At 50.9% G+C, this 16,763-nt stretch overlaps 1 protein-coding gene across 2 annotated transcripts; it reads right to left on the minus strand.

The window, feature by feature from the left end:
- Positions 1-9,151: 9,151 nt before the first annotated feature.
- On the minus strand, positions 9,152-15,069 carry LOC136355438 (uncharacterized). 2 transcript variants are annotated; one of them, XM_066308001.1, is made up of 4 exons: positions 14,920-15,069; positions 13,996-14,061; positions 11,862-11,927; positions 9,152-10,147 (listed from the first exon to the last, which is right to left on the minus strand). In XM_066308001.1, the coding sequence occupies exons 1-4, from the start codon at positions 14,980-14,982 to the stop codon at positions 9,338-9,340; spliced, it is 1,005 nt and encodes a 334-aa protein (XP_066164098.1). In that variant the 5' UTR covers positions 14,983-15,069; the 3' UTR covers positions 9,152-9,337. The 2 variants fall into 2 exon arrangements, 1 of the variants encoding a protein (XP_066164098.1); XR_010739690.1 differs by lacking the exons at positions 9,152-10,147; positions 13,996-14,061; positions 14,920-15,069 and adding an exon at positions 12,488-13,055 and having other exon boundaries at positions 11,797-11,927.
- Between the last annotated feature and the right edge of the window lie 1,694 nt (positions 15,070-16,763).

The following is a 16,763-nucleotide window of genomic DNA, read 5'->3' on the forward strand; positions in this document are numbered from 1 at the left end:
CGCTGGATGCTGGCGCAGCTAACGGAAAATTTTGAATAAAATGAATGGTCAAACGTTGATTGAAAAACATTCTCAGAGCAAGGATAATAATATAGCCCACTTCCTACTATTAGAGCACCCGCAATGGTAAAGTAAGATGCTATCTATAAAACATGTACATCTCAGCAATAGACTAGATTAATAGTAAACCACTTCAATGGTATGTCTACATGGGTATCTATAGCTCTCTAATCCATTACCTCGTTTTTCTCTATAGACTATTTCCAGGTTAGTAGATAGCTTTGCTCTCTTTCTCTTCATTTAATCTCTTCCAAGTAGGAAAATATGCTGACATGGATCTCTTGTAGAGAGCCTATAGATAACCATTGTGGGTGCCCTAATGTCACGACCGGAAATAACCCAACGGGCGTTCCTTACGTGCGTGCATTATTCCTTGTCCCAGAAGGCAAGGTACACCAAAAGTTGATACAGTTCAGAGTTTAACAAGCGGAAGAGTAAATAGATAATTTATTATATGGGCGGCGAAGGCCCAGCACACACAAAGACGAACGGAAAACAGCGGAAGACTAGGGCGACGACCACAGGCGCTTGACGGCAGGCACGAGCTAGACACCAAAGCCTTCATCATACAGGGGCTCCTCTTCTGGGTTTGGGAAAAATTGAGCAAGACTGAGTACAACCACCATACTCAACAAGACACACCCACAAGTGCAGAATAAATGCAAGGGAGTACAAGGGAGTCATAATATAAAGGGTTAGGGTTTGCAGTAAACAGCATTAAAAGACACGTAGTTGCTGAAAGCTATTTTGTAAATACGCTCCTAGAGCTATACAATATTATTAAATAAGGCCGTGAACCCACACGAACCTGCCTTAACCCAAGGCCTACGATGATTCAGACCGAACTGGAAACCCGACCCTGGGTCCCAGCTCGTCCCAAGCCAACCCAGGCCAACCATTCCACATTTTAGTTGTTATGCAGGTTTTAAGAATTAAAACACTAACTTGGGTACATTGCTCGGCTTGCCCATAACCGAGGGCGCGGCTATTCGAATAGATTATACTCTGATCAGAGGTGTACATCTTTACCCACAAGACACATCTTCCTCACGTGTAACCACGTGCCACATACCACCACGGTATACGGACGGAAGACGTGACATAGTTTCCAACCCATCCTAGCCACAGACAAGAGTACCGACCCAACCCCACCTACGGCCGGGACCTCCGGGACAGGTAGGCAGGACTGAGCCCCTAGCAGCAGGACACCAGCCCTGTGCCATGACATCTCGACTACCGGGCCGCAGCTCGTGTAGCCTTCATTTGTCCTAGAGATGTCCATCGACCCCCGACTTCGTCCATCTCCATCCGTGTACTTTTGTTTATAACCAGACTGAGCCACAATGTCACGACCGGAAATAACCCAACGGGCGTACCTTACGTGCGTGCATTAATCCTTGTCCCAGGAGGCAAGGTACACCAAAAGTTGATACAATTCAGAGTTTAACAAGCGGAAGCGTAAATAGTTAATTTATTACATGGGCAGCGAAGGCCCAGCACACACAAAGACAAACGAGAAACAGCGGAAGACTAGGGCGACGACCACAGGCACTTGACGGCAGGCACGAGCTAGACACCAAAGCCTTCATCCTCCAGGAACTCCTCTTCTGGGTTTGGGAAAAATTGAGCAAGACTGAGTACAACCACCGTACTCAACAAGACACACCCACAAGTGCAGAATAAATGCAAGGGAGTACAAAGGAGTTATACTATAAAGGGTTAGGGTTGCAGTAGACAGCATTTAAAGACATTAGTTGCTCAGGGCTATTTTGCAAACACGATTCTAGTACTATACAATATTTTTTTATCAAGGCCGTGAACCCACACGAACCTGCCTTAACCCAAGGCCTACGATGATTCAGACCGAACTGGCAACCCGACCCTGGGTCCCAGCTCGTCCCAAGCCAACCCAGGCCAACCATTCCACATTTTAGTTGTTAAGCAGGTTTTAAGAATTAAAAGACTAACTTGGGTACATTGCTCGGCTTGCCCATAACCGAGGGCGCGGCTATTCGAATAGATTATACTCTGATCAGAGGTGTACATCTTTACCCACAAGACACATCTTCCTCACGTGTAACCACGTGCCACATACCACCACGGTATACAGACGAAAGACGTGACATAGTTTCCAACCCATCCTAGCCATAGACAAGAGTACCGACCCAATCCCACCTACGGCCGGAACCCCCGGGACAGGCAGGCAGGACTGAGCCCCTAGCAGCAGGACACCGGCCCTGTGCCATGACATCTCGACTACCGGGCCGCAGCTCGTGTAGCCTTCATTTGTCCTAGAGATGTCCATCGACCCCCGACTTCTTCCATCTCCATCCGTGTACTTTTGTTTATGACTAGACTGAGCCACAAACTAAGCCTTACCCACTAGACATGTGGAAGTACGGTAGTGCTTTGCAACAGAGGCCCGAAGACCGGTCCTTATATGGCCGAGGTGCTACTGTCAAAACCATGCACCCCGAGCCCAGCCTAAAACCATTTTTGGGGATTTTGAATAGAAGGAGCGGTGTGAAGCCAATTCCACAATAACCAAACCATTCCATGGTGTCCAGGTGATATGAATATTCCCAAAGTCTAGAGTTGTAAAACCGCCTAATGTTACCTAATTAAAAGCGAAGCATCTACCTAAAATCATACTAGTGATACCATGAGTAGAGTGTCCACTAGTTGGGGTTTTGTTTATTCTAGGGTGAACAAGGAAATAATAACAATAACAATAATAATAAGGTCATAACAAAGGTAAATAGGCATGGCTAAGTAAAACAGTGATGACGCGGGAATTTAAATAAAGCGATAATGCAATAAGTTAAATCAACATAATTTTACAAACTGGGATTCAATATGTTCAAAGATGATGTGACTTGCCTTGCTCGCTTTCCCAAACGTCGGCTTCAACCTCCACGAAGAGCGGATCTTCCGAAGCTGCAGCGTCTACACGACAACGGAAAAGAAACGGCTTTTACTCTACTAAACTCCATATAACAAGCAGAAACAAAGCACAAAAATGGGTTCTTGGCTTCTTAAGGAAAAATTAGAGACTTGAACGGTCCAATTCCGAGTTCAAATGGCCAAGTTATGGCCATTTGAAGTTTATATGCTCTTTAAATGGATATTTACGAATTTCTTCATTTAAATTTTAATTTAAAAACATATTTATTGCGTCAGCCGGGAGAGAGGAGCGCGCGGACCGGTTCCACGGGAGTGGGGCCCACGCGGCAGCCTCTCGGTCCACGGTGGACCGGGTGCACGCGGCTTACGCCGGCCGGCGCCGTGGGTCCCACGCGTCAGCCGCACCCGAGGGCGCGGGCGGCTGACGGCCGGGCCCCACATGGCAGCCGCGGGGCGCGCCCGAAGGCGGCCTCGCCGGCACAGCCGACGGGAGGCGACGCGCCCGCGCCCCTATGGTCGCCGGCGGCGGCCATAGGCACGGCGGAGCGGCGGCCGAGAGAGGGGAGGGAAGGGGGAAACGAAATGGGCGGTCCACGGCTCACCCCGGGTCGACGACGACGACGGGAACGGCGACCGGAGCGGAAGAAGGCGGCGGCGCGGCACGGGTCGACGGGGACGGCGGCGTTCCGGCGGTCGGCGGGCGAAACGGAGGGGTGGACGAGGTCGGCGAGGACGCGGCGGAGCCGAAGGAGGCGACGCCGAGGCGGGAGAAGGTCCGAGGCGACGACGGCGGCGGACCGGAGCTCGGCGGTGACGGCGGAGAGAGAGAGCGACGGCGCGAGCTTGATTCCGGCGGAGAGAGAGAGCGGCGAGTGGCGGAAACGGTGGAGGGAGGCACGGGGAGCGTTTATATAGTGTTGGGAGTGAGAGAGGGCGGCCGGGGGAGAAGGAAACCGGCGCGGCGCTCTCGGGCTCCATCAATGGCGCCGGCGAGATTTGCGGGGGCAAATCCGCCCGTTTGAATGCGAGAGAGAGAGGGAAAAATGGGGGGAAAGGGAGAGGGAATCACGGGGAATGATTCCCCTCACTTTATTGCACGCGGGGGCGGCGGGATGCGGCGGAATCCGCGGCGGCGGCGGCGCTAGGGCACGGGCGAGGCGGCGGGAGCGGCGGGAGGTAGGGGATGACGGGTGGGCCCTACCCGTCAGCGAGGGTGGCGGGCGGGCCCGCCCGTCAGCGGCCCGCGCGCGGGGAGGAGGCCGATTGGGCCGCGGGGGGAAGAGGAGAGAGAGGGAGGGAGGTGGGCCGAGCCGGCCCAAGAGGGGAAGGGGGGGAAGAAGGACTTTTTAGGGTTTTTCTTTTTATAAAACCTTTTTAACTTTGTTTATTTCTTAATAATTATTATTTGTGCTCTGAAAATTCCACTAAAATTTATTTACGCATTTTAGGCTTTTAGGAAATATACAAAAATCCTCCAAGCCTTATTTGACTTTTAACTTTGCACATTTTAATTGTTGGAGGCTTTCACATGGATTTTACTTATTCTATGCATAATTTTGAGGATGTATTTTAGAGTCGTTTTGGGACGCGACAAACCTACCCCCCTTAAACGGAATCTCGACCCCGAGATTCGGAAGAACTGGCGAAGAGATGAGGATGGGCTGCCTTCAGCTCGTCTTCACGCTCCCAGGTAGCTTCTTCTTCGGCGTGGTTGCTCCACTGGACCTTGCTAAAACGGATTACCCGGTTCCTGGTCCTGCGCTCCATGGTGTCCAGGATTTTCACTGGCCTCTCCACGTAGGTCAAGTCTTCGCGAACTTCAATTTGCTCTGAGTCGGCCTGCTCGGATGGCACTCGAAGGCATTTCTTGAGTTGCGACACATGGAACACATCATGCACGTTGCCCAAGGAGGCGGGCAACTCCAATTGGTAAGCGACTTCTTCGCGTCGGGCAACGATACGGAAAGGACCCACATACCGAGGTGCGAGCTTCCCTTTTGTCTGAAACCTGTGTACACCCCGCAATGGCGTGACCCGAAGATACACAAAATCGTCCACTGCGAATTCCAGGTTACGGCGACGGTTATCTGCATAACTTTTCTGCCGGGACTGTGCCACCTTTAGATTATCCCGAATGGTTCTGACTTTAGCTTCAGCTTCTCTCAAGATATCAGTCCCGAACACTTGGCTTTCCCCAACTTGATCCCACAAAAGCGGTGTCCGGCATTTGCGCCCATACAACGCTTCATAAGGTGCCATTTGAGGCTGGCTTGATAGCTGTTATTGTAGGAGAACTCGGCATAGGGGAGACTCTTATCCCAGGTCTTCCCGAAATCCAGGACACATGCGCGAAGCATATCTTCTAGGATCTGATTTAGACGCTCGGTCTGCCCATCTGTCTGCGGGTGGTATGCAGTGCTGAAGTTTAGTCGGGTACCCAGCTCCTCTTGGAGCTTCTTCCAAAAGTGAGAGGTGAATTGGCTTCCCCTATCAGATACGATTTTCTTGGGAACGCCATGGAGACTCACGATCCTAGCGAAGTAGAGCTCGGCTAGTTTGTTCCCTCCATAGGTGGTCTTCACAGGAATGAATCGAGCTACCTTGGTTAATCGATCCACCACTACCCATATAGAATCATATCCACCTTGGGTCTTTGGAAGTCCGGTGATGAAATCCATCCCAATTTCATCCCATTTCCATTCATGTACTTGGAGAGGTTGGAGAAGTCCGACCGGTCGTTGGTGCTCTGCCTTGACACGCTGGCACACATCACAAAGGGCCACGAACTCTGCAATTTCCCGCTTCATACTAACCCACCAGTATTTCTCCTTCAAGTCTAAGTACATCTTCGTACTGCCAGGGTGGATGGAATAAGGACTTTCGTGGGCTTCCTGAAGTATCAGCTGTTTAAGTTCTCTGTTATCTGGAACGCATACTCGATTTCCGTTCCATAGGGTTCCGTGTTCATCCTCTGTGAAACCAGCGGTTTTACCCTGTTTCATATTCTTGAGGAGTCCATGTATGTCCGGATCGTTCTTCTGAGCCTCGCGGATTTGATCGAGTAAGGTAGGCTTGGCTTCCAATGCAGCCAAGAATCCGCGACCAACTATGCTTAGGTTCAGGGCTTCCATCTGTTGACTAAGTTCGGGTGGAATGCCACGGACGTTAAGAGTGTTGCAATGGCTTTTTCGACTTAGAGCGTCGGCGACCACGTTGGCCTTACCAGGATGACAGTGAATTCCCACATCATAATCCTTGATGAGTTCTAACCATCTCCTTTGCCGAAGATTCAGGTCCGACTGAGTGAAGATGTATTTCAAACTCTTATGATCAGTATATATTTCACAGCGATTCCCAATGAGATAGTGCCGCCAGATTTTTAGAGCATGAACCACCGCAGCTAACTCCAAATCATGGGTAGGGTAGTTGCCTTCATGAGGCCGTAGCTGGCGTGAGGCATAGGCCACCACATGACCATCCTGCATGAGCACGCACCCCAATCCTTGGCGCGAAGCGTCACAATACACCATGAAATCCTTGCGAGTATCCGGCAAGATTAACACTGGCGAGACAACCAGCTTTTCTTTGAGAGTTTTGAACGCCTTCTCGCATTGCGGGCTCCACACAAATTTCTCTTCTTTCTTCAACAACTGTGTCATGGGTCGAGCGATTTTGGAGAAGTTCTCGATGAACCTCCGGCAGTATCCTGCCAAACCTAAGAAACTGCGGACTTGAGTGACTGTCTTGGGTTGCTTCCAATCAGTGACGGCGGTCACTGTTTCGGGGTCCACAGCAACTCCTTTAGCAGATATCACGTGCCCTAAGAATTTGACTTCGGACAACCAGAACTCACACTTGCTAAGTTTGGCATACAATTGATGTTCCCGCAACTTTCCCAATACCAGACGGAGATGGTGCTGATGGTCTTCCTCGGATTGTGAGTATATCAGAATGTCATCAATGAAAACCACAACAAACTTATCCAAGTATTCCATGAACACTTTGTTCATTAAGTTCATGAAGAAGGCAGGAGCATTGGTTAAACCGAATGACATCACCGTGAATTCATACAGTCCGTATCGCGTGGTGAATGCGGTCTTCGGAATATCTTCATCACGAATACGTAATTGGTGATATCCGGAACGAAGATCGATCTTGGAGAATACAGTGGCACCTTTAAGCTGATCGAACAGATCATCGATCCGGGGAAGAGGGTACTTGTTTTTGATGGTGACTTCATTGAGAGCTCTGTAGTCAACGCACATCCTCTTCGTCTTGTCTTTCTTCTCCACAAAAATCACAGGAGCACCCCAGGGGGAAGTACTCGGACGTATATACCCCTTTTCTTTCAACTCTTCCAACTGTTTCTTGACTTCGGCCAGTTCATTTGCTGCCATACGGTAGGGTCGCTTGTACAGAGGAGTGGTTCCTGGAGCAAGATCTATCCGGAACTCAATCTCTCGTTTGGGCGGCATGCCGGGTAGTTCTTTCGGAAACACGTCTCCGAACTCTCTGACGATGGGGATTTCTAACAGTCCTATCTGATGGAGTTCTGAACTACTGACAGAGGTTGGGGGTGCAAAGAAAACAACCGGTTGTTCCGGCCCTCGGTACAGAGTGACAGTGCGTCTCGCACAATCCACTACTCCTTGGAATTGAGCCAACCAATTCATCCCAAGGATCACATCCAAGTTCTTGGTGTCTAGCAGAATCAGATCCGAGGGAAAAGGAATCCCCTGAATTTCTATGGGGACGGCAGGGCTATAATACTTTGCTGTCATAACCCCTCCAGGGGTGGTGATGAGCAGAGGGTTCCTAAGCCTTTCTACCCCCAACTGATTTCTCCCCACGAATGGCACAGATATAAACGAGTGGGAAGCTCCAGAGTCGAACAGAATGGTGGCAGGGATGGAATGAATGAGGAACGTACCAACGATGACGTCTGGAGTTGTCAGCACGTCCTCGGCCGTCACGTGGTTCACCCGACCCCGAATGACATCCTTCCCACCGTTGTTGGAGCGGGGAGGCGCTTGGCCTTGCTGACGCCTCGGCTTTGGGCATTTATCCGCAAAGTGCCCGGGCTCGAAGCAGTTGAAGCACAGACGCTGCGGACCTTGAGCGTCCTTGCGGCCTTGACCAGGCTGCACAGTTGGTGTAGGAGGACGGGGCGCACGAGTCCCTTGTTGATTCTGCTGCTGCTGCGGCTGTGGGACGCGCACCACGAATTGAGGTCGAGGCGCGGAGCGAGGTTGCTGCTGCTGTTGTTGCTGCTGCGAGGAGGATCCCCCTGATAGGGATTGGTGTAGCGGACCCTTTGGTTAGCACCCTGTTGATTGCGGAAATTCGCCAAGCGGCGCTTGTGCGACTCCAGTTCCTTGTGCTTGGCTTCCAAGCGGATGCTCTTGTCCACCAGACGTTGGAAATCCGGATAGTCCCCAGAGACTAGACGGACGGACAGCTCAGGGTCCATTCCTGCCAAGAACTTCTCTTGCTTCTCCTCATCTTCCCGCACATCCTCCGGGGCGTAACGGGCCAGGTTGTTGAACTCATGCAAATACTCCGTCACGGAGCGGTTGCCTTGCTTCAACTCTCGGAATTCTCTTTTCTTAAGGGCCACGACTCCGGCGGGCACATGGGTTCTCCGGAAAGCGGCGGTGAAACGGGCCCAAGTAATAGGTTGCCCCTCTGGCTGCGTAGCCTGGAAATGGTCCCACCATAGAGATGCGGGCCCCTGCAGCTGGTGGGCGGCGAAGATAACTTTCTCCTCATCGCTGCACTGCACAGTGTCTAGCTTTTTCCCCACGGCATGCAACCAATCCAACGCATCCACGGGGTTGTTGGAGCTAGAGAAGGTAGGTGGGCGGATGCGGAGGAACTCGGCGAGTTTAGAGTGTTGGGGAGGTGGTGGTGGAGCATTATGTTGTGGCGGATTTTGGAGGTGGTGGAGGAAAGCAGTCATCATGTTGGCCTGCTGGGCGAGGATTTGGGTGAGAATGGCGTTGGTGTCTGGTGGTGGTGGTGGAGGCGGAGGAGGAGGTGGAGGTGGGCTGCCCTGGTGGTGGTGGTTGCTGCCTTCAGGTTGGTTGCCATCACCGGTGGCAGCACTTCTCCTGGTCGTCACCATCTGGAAACCCCACACAGAACCAGCAAACAGAGAGAGCTGACAATTAAAGCTAACCATCCACGACTACCATAATTCTTGAATTTATTACTGCTATTAAATTGGTTCATTAAAGTTCAAGTTGCTTAGGCAAATAAAATAAAGACAGGCTCCGACACAGTTATACCACACACCGGCATAACCATGCCCCACACAACTCCAACAAGAAGACAAACGAGAAAGAACACACGCGCAAGCCTACTAACTGCTCATCTACCGCTGCGACGGGCCAGGACGGAAGGTGAGCAACAGCGCATCCTCCGTGCTACCAACGCCGGAGGCTTCCCCCTCCTGGGGAACCACGGGCGCAGGCTTGGCACGAGGGGTCTCGACGAAGCAAGTCCACGCCAGGGACTGACGAACAAGCTCGGGCCTGGAGGTGCTCTTGCGGGCGGTGATCTTCTGGCTGCGGCAGACGCGGCGACGCTTGGGGCGGCAGACCTCTCCCTGAGCGATCTTGAGCTGATGCAGCTGCGCCTCCACCGCGTCTAGGTCCTTCTTGAGCTGCAGGTTCTCTTGACGCAGCTCCAGGATCTTCATGTTGTTCTCGGCCATCCCACGGCGCACCATCTGATGGAAGTCGATACGAGCCGCGTCGTACGCCTCCACCATGCGCGCCAGGTGCAGGATGGTCGCGTCATCCTCCGAGCTAGCATCCCGGAAGGTGGCGTAGTCGCGGGCTCCTCCGCGGCGAGGGTGGTAGCGGTAGGGCGAGTGCTGCAACTCGTCCGGGTAGTGCTGGTGAAGAGTGCCGATGGCGAGGAGAGCGGCGCTCTGGCAAGCGGCGGGGAAAGAATCTCCACCCGCGGTGACGGCCAGCGAAGTCCGCTCGGGAGAGCCAGCGAGGATCACTGCAGTGACCTCCCAAGCAGCGTGGGGCTCTGCATCGTCACCCTCCTGCTCCGGAAGCGGCCTGCCCTGGTAGTCCACTCCATGTGGATACCCCAGGACAACGCACATGCCTCGCAGCTCCAAGACGAAACCAGTCATGTCCAAACCACGACGGGTGACGTTGCCGGCCATCTACAAACAAAAAGAAAAGCAACATTTAAAAAGGGCAGATTTTGGCGATAAATGAAGCAGCAAGACAGAGAAAGACTAGAGGGTTTTCACAAATAACAGAGGATTTTTATTTCGAAAATACTGCTAAGGCTTGGGATCTACGGCTCGTCCTAGGGTCAAGGGGGTTCTGATACCAACTTGTCACGACCGGAAATAACCCAACGGGCGTTCCTTACGTGCGTGCATTAATCCTTGTCCCAGGAGGCAAGGTACACCAAAAGTTGATACAATTCAGAGTTTAACAAGCGGAAGCGTAAATAGTTAATTTATTACATGGGCAGCGAAGGCCCAGCACACACAAAGACATACGAGAAACAGCGGAAGACTAGGGCGACGACCACAGGCACTTGACGGCAGGCACGAGCTAGACACCAAAGCCTTCATCCTCCAGGAACTCCTCTTCTGGGTTTGGGAAAAATTGAGCAAGACTGAGTACAACCACCGTACTCAACAAGACACACCCACAAGTGCAGAATAAATGCAAGGGAGTACAAAGGAGTTATACTATAAAGGGTTAGGGTTGCAGTAGACAGCATTTAAAGACATTAGTTGCTTAGGGCTATTTTGCAAACACGATTCTAGTACTATACAATATTTTTTTATCAAGGCCGTGAACCCACACGAACCTGCCTTAACCCAACGCCTACGATGATTCAGACCGAACTGGCAACCCGACCCTGGGTCCCAGCTCGTCCCAAGCCAACCCAGGCCAACCATTCCACATTTTAGTTGTTAAGCAGGTTTTAAGAATTAAAACACTAACTTGGGTACATTGCTCGGCTTGCCCATAACCGAGGGCGCGGCTATTCGAATAGATTATACTCTGATCAGAGGTGTACATCTTTACCCACAAGACACATCTTCCTCACGTGTAACCACGTGCCACATACCAGCACGGTATACAGACGAAAGACGTGACATAGTTTCCAACCCATCCTAGCCATAGACAAGAGTACCGACCCAATCCCACCTACGGCCGGAACCCCCGGGACAGGCAGGCAGGACTGAGCCCCTAGCAGCAGGACACCGGCCCTGTGCCATGACATCTCAACTACCGGGCCGCAGCTCGTGTAGCCTTCATTTGTCCTAGAGATGTCCATCGACCCCCGACTTCTTCCATCTCCATCCGTGTACTTTTGTTTATGACTAGACTGAGCCACAAACTAAGCCTTACCCACTAGACATGTGGAAGTACGGTAGTGCTTTGCAACAGAGGCCCGAAGACCGGTCCTTATATGGCCGAGGTGCTACTGTCAAAACCATGCACCCCGAGCCCAGCCTAAAACCATTTTTGGGGATTTTGAATAGAAGGAGCGGTGTGAAGCCAATTCCACAATAACCAAACCATTCCATGGTGTCCAGGTGATATGAATATTCCCAAAGTCTAGAGTTGTAAAACCGCCTAATGTTACCTAATTAAAAGCGAAGCATCTACCTAAAATCATACTAGTGATACCATGAGTAGAGTGTCCACTAGTTGGGGTTTTGTTTATTCTAGGGTGAACAAGGAAATAATAACAATAACAATAATAATAAGGTCATAACAAAGGTAAATAGGCATGGCTAAGTAAAACAGTGATGACGCGGGAATTTAAATAAAGCGATAATGCAATAAGTTAAATCAACATAATTTTACAAACTGGGATTCAATATGTTCAAAGATGATGTGACTTGCCTTGCTCGCTTTCCCAAACGTCGGCTTCAACCTCCACGAAGAGCGGATCTTCCGAAGCTGCAGCGTCTACACGACAACGGAAAAGAAACGGCTTTTACTCTACTAAACTCCATATAACAAGCAGAAACAAAGCACAAAAATGGGTTCTTGGCTTCTTAAGGAAAAATTAGAGACTTGATCGGTCCAATTCCGAGTTCAAATGGCCAAGTTATGGCCATTTGAAGTTTATATGCTCTTTAAATGGATATTTACGAATTTCTTCATTTAAATTTTAATTTAAAAACATATTTATTGCGTCAGCCGGGAGAGAGGAGCGCGCGGACCGGTTCCACGGGAGTGGGGCCCACGCGGCAGCCTCTCGGTCCACGGTGGACCGGGTGCACGCGGCTTACGCCGGCCGGCGCCGTGGGTCCCACGCGTCAGCCGCACCCGAGGGCGCGGGCGGCTGACGGCCGGGCCCCACATGGCAGCCGCGGGGCGCGCCCGAAGGCGGCCTCGCCGGCACAGCCGACGGGAGGCGACGCGCCCGCGCCCCTATGGTCGCCGGCGGCGGCCATAGGCACGGCGGAGCGGCGGCCGAGAGAGGGGAGGGAAGGGGGAAACGAAATGGGCGGTCCACGGCTCACCCCGGGTCGACGACGACGACGGGAACGGCGACCGGAGCGGAAGAAGGCGGCGGCGCGGCACGGGTCGACGGGGACGGCGGCGTTCCGGCGGTCGGCGGGCGAAACGGAGGGGTGGACGAGGTCGGCGAGGACGCGGCGGAGCCGAAGGAGGCGACGCCGAGGCGGGAGAAGGTCCGAGGCGACGACGGCGGCGGACCGGAGCTCGGCGGTGACGGCGGAGAGAGAGAGCGACGGCGCGAGCTCGATTCCGGCGGACAGAGAGAGCGGCGAGTGGCGGAAACGGTGGAGGGAGGCACGGGGAGCGTTTATATAGTGTTGGGAGTGAGAGAGGGCGGCCGGGGGAGAAGGAAACCGGCGCGGCGCTCTCGGGCTCCATCAATGGCGCCGGCGAGATTTGCGGGGGCAAATCCGCCCGTTTGAACGCGAGAGAGAGAGGGAAAAATGGGGGGAAAGGGAGAGGGAATCACGGGGAATGATTCCCCTCACTTTATTGCACGCGGGGGCGGCGGGATGCGGCGGAATCCGCGGCGGCGGCGGCGCTAGGGCACGGGCGAGGCGGCGGGAGCGGCGGGAGGTAGGGGATGACGGGTGGGCCCCACCCGTCAGCGAGGGTGGCGGGCGGGCCCGCCCGTCAGCGGCACGCGCGCGGGGAGGAGGCCGATTGGGCCGCGGGGGGAAGAGGAGAGAGAGGGAGGGAGGTGGGCCGAGCCGGCCCAAGAGGGGAAGGGGGGAAAAAGGACTTTTTAGGGTTTTTCTTTTTATAAAACCTTTTTAACTTTGTTTATTTCTTAATAATTATTATTTGTGCTCTGAAAATTCCACTAAAATTTATTTACGCATTTTAGGCTTTTAGGAAATATACAAAAATCCTCCAAACCTTATTTGACTTTTAACTTTGCACATTTTAATTGTTGGAGGCTTTCACATGGATTTTACTTATTCTATGCATAATTTTGAGGATGTATTTTAGAGTCGTTTTGGGACGCGACACACAAACTAAGCCTTACCCACTAGACATGTGGAAGTACGGTAGTGCTTTGCAACAGAGGCCCGATGACCGGTCCTTATATGGCCGAGGTGCTACTGTCAAAACCATGCACCCCGAGCCCAGCCTAAAACCATTTTGAGGGTTTTGAATAGAGGGGGAGGTGTGAATCCAATTCCACAATAATCCAACCATTCCATAGTGTCCAGGTGATATGAATATTCCCAAAGTCTAGAGTTGTAAAACCACCTAATGTTGCATAATTAACCAGCGAAGCATCTACCTAAAATCATACTAGTGGTACCATGAGTAGAGTGTCCACTAGTTGGTGTTTTGTTTATTCTAGGGTGAACAAGGTAATAATAACAATAACAATAATAATAAGGTCATAACAAAGGTAAATAGGCATGGCTAAATAAAACAGTGATAACGCGGGAATTTAAACAAAGCGGTAATGCAATAATTTAAATCAAAATAATTTTATAAACTGGGATTCAATATGTTCAAGGATGATGTGACTTGCCTTGCTCGCTTTCCCAAACGTCGGCTTCAACTTCCACGAAGAGCGGATCTTCCGAAGCTGCAGCGTCTACACGACCAACGGAAAAGAAAAGGCTTTTACTCTAATAAACTCCATATAACAAGCAGAAACAAAGCACAAAAATGGGTTCTTGACTTCTTAAGGAAAAATTAGAGACTTGAACGGTCCAATTCCGAGTTCAAATGGCCAAGTTATGGCTATTTGAAGTTTATATGCTCTTTAAATGAATATTTGCGAATTTCTTCATTTAAATTTTAATTTAAAAAGGGTTTATTGCGTGAGCCGAGGGGAGGGGGCGCGCGGACCGGGTCCACGGGAGTGGGGCCCACGCGGCAGCCTCACGGTCCACGGTGGACCGGGCGCACCCGGGCTCGCACCGGCCAGCGCCGTGGGTCCCACGCGTCAGCCGCACCTAAGGGCGTGGGCGGCTGACGGCCGGGCCCCACGCAGCAGCCACTCGGCACGCCCGAGGGCAGCCAAGCCGGCGCAGCCGGCGGGAGGCGGCGCCCGCGCCCCTAACCTATACTAAAGTCAACACATATAATAGATTAGCTATAAGGTTACCTATAATTTTCTTCTTCTATCTCTATCTCTCACTCATACATTTAATCTATTTGTCTTGGAGCTTGTGTTAAGTTAGCTCTTGCATGAGAGCCAACACCATTCTCTTTTGTTTATCTCTTTCCTCCACATAAGCTTATAGTAAGCTTATAGATCACTATTATACTTGCTCTCATCCTCGCGTGCATATGCTATTAATTCCTAGTATGATGGGATTGGATTTTAATTTTTCTCATGGCTAATTATTCTTTCGGTTATAGACAGTATATACGGGTGACAACAAGACGTCCCTGACGACTTTGACAATCTCAAGATATATCTGCCAAGTGTCTCAGAGGTGCTTACAGAGGTAGTGAAGCGGCCGCGGAGGCCAAGACGACGAGGACGACGGCAATAAGGGGGTGCCATTTCCGCCCCTGATTATCGGCTCCGCTTTGATCAATTGGCAGAAAATTCATCGATATGATGATGATGTGCTGGATCGAGTAGTGTACGTGCTTCGATCGTCAGGGCTGTATATATGCCTTGTATTTATACACATAAATTAGTAACGCGTGAGATATATTTTTATACAACTAGGTGTCTATATGTGTATGGTTCAGTGAACAAATGGAGTGAAGTTTTGTCAGGAAGCATCGATGTCTATTCTCCGTGATTTCAGGCGCTGGTGCATGACACATTGACACCAATTATTTATATGTACTCCGTATATACCGGAGTAGGAATTAAGTGGTTCAAGGTGTGCTGCATATATAAAGAACGTAGTATAGATGCTGTGAGTATTACTATCTTTTTGTGTGGTCCTGGCGCACAGAAAGTATAAAAAAACAATAGGGCGGTAAACCGATATTCAATATCTATTGGTCACTTTGGCTTGCTAGTAATGATGTAGTCTTAAATGGCTCAAGTATTAACTCTCTCTTGCAGGTTATTTTCAGGGTAACGCATCGGGCTCGCCAGTGGTCTTTGCTTCTTAAAGAAGGTGATGAGAAAGCTTTAAAGATTGGGTGCCTAAAATTGAAAGTTATCATTATGGAATTCTACTCAAAATCTAGGTGGAATTGAAGAGGAAGATTGAATTGTGTTAGATAAAATCTTTTGTTGTGAGACTTGTTCTGGATGTCTTTGTCGTCCATTCGCCTCCTACGGCATCGTTTGCTTTTGAACCTGTTTGTAAGCCTAAGTGCTTGATGATGTAATACTATGGTTGTGTACATCCTTCAGGATATAGAGGCCAGGTTTTATTTAATCCATTATCTAAAAAAATAAAACGGGTTACAAAATCAATATAGTGGTAGCTAAACACGAAAGAATGCCATAGAATATCCAAACTTGATACGATATTAAGGCATAATATTTTATAAGAGAGTTAGCCTATATCTTTAGGGCACTAATTACGGATGCTCATCCCTACGACAATAGCATTACTGATCTTCAAATGACAATAGCATCACTATTCATGAAACTATAATAGCCCATCCTCTACATCCACAGAGTGGATGTGCTCATGTGCATAGCCAATTTAGCTTTCATATATCGGACATGTTAGTTGAATTTTACCTACCTAGCTAGGGTGTAACCGTGTAGCTAGATTATCATCCCCTAAATATATGGTGCTATCATGTTCAGCTGGTAAACGCAGCAAAATGCAAAATCTGGATGGCTTTCAATTTAGGGTTACTTTGATCCATGCCATTGCAAATTTGGCTATTCAGAAAAATATCATTACAATTCGTCTATTCGTAACTGTGCCACTGGAATTTTACAAAAATAGAACCGCGTCACGGCAGTGGCGGCTCCTTCTTTCTCGCATTTCTTCCGAGAGCCAAGCTGGCAAGCTCAGAGTAGTCAGCAGCGAGACCCAAGCACGCGAGATCTCGCGCGGGAGCGGTAGCGGCGATGCCACCGGCGGTCGTCCATCCATCCATGGCCGCCGCGAGCTTCGACAGCTTCGGTGGTGGAGCAAGCGTCGGTGGATCTGGCACGGCATGGCGCGAGCAGGCCTGACGGTGGCGACGAAGACTTAAAGACGGTGGAGAGGTGTCCTGCCGCTTGCGGCGCTCGCGGCAGGCGGCGAGGAGGCATTTGGAGAGGCCTGCGGACGAGGAGAGCAGGGAGAACACCGCCGTGAGGGACAGCGGCCGGCGTGAGGTGCTCACCGACCTGGAGGCCAAAGCGGGAGCCGAGGT

This window comes from Oryza sativa, chromosome 2 (genome assembly GCF_034140825.1).
Source record: "Oryza sativa Japonica Group chromosome 2, ASM3414082v1".
Taxonomy (NCBI): Eukaryota; Viridiplantae; Streptophyta; class Magnoliopsida; order Poales; family Poaceae; genus Oryza; species Oryza sativa.

What these genes read in the sequence shown, in the direction of transcription:
- LOC136355438 (XM_066308001.1), bottom strand. Translation starts at nt 14,982, where the DNA reads ATGGCACCCCCTTATTGCCGTCGTCCTCGTCGTCTTGGCCTCCGCGGC. An exon ending in CGTTTGGGAAAGCGAGCAAG is followed by an intron (nt 11,928 to 13,995) that starts GCAAGTCACATC and finishes GTTGTCGTGTAG; the next exon opens with ACGCTGCAGCTTCGGAAGAT. An exon ending in CGTTTGGGAAAGCGAGCAAG is followed by an intron (nt 10,148 to 11,861) that starts GCAAGTCACATC and finishes TTTTGTTTGTAG; the next exon opens with ATGGCCGGCAACGTCACCCG.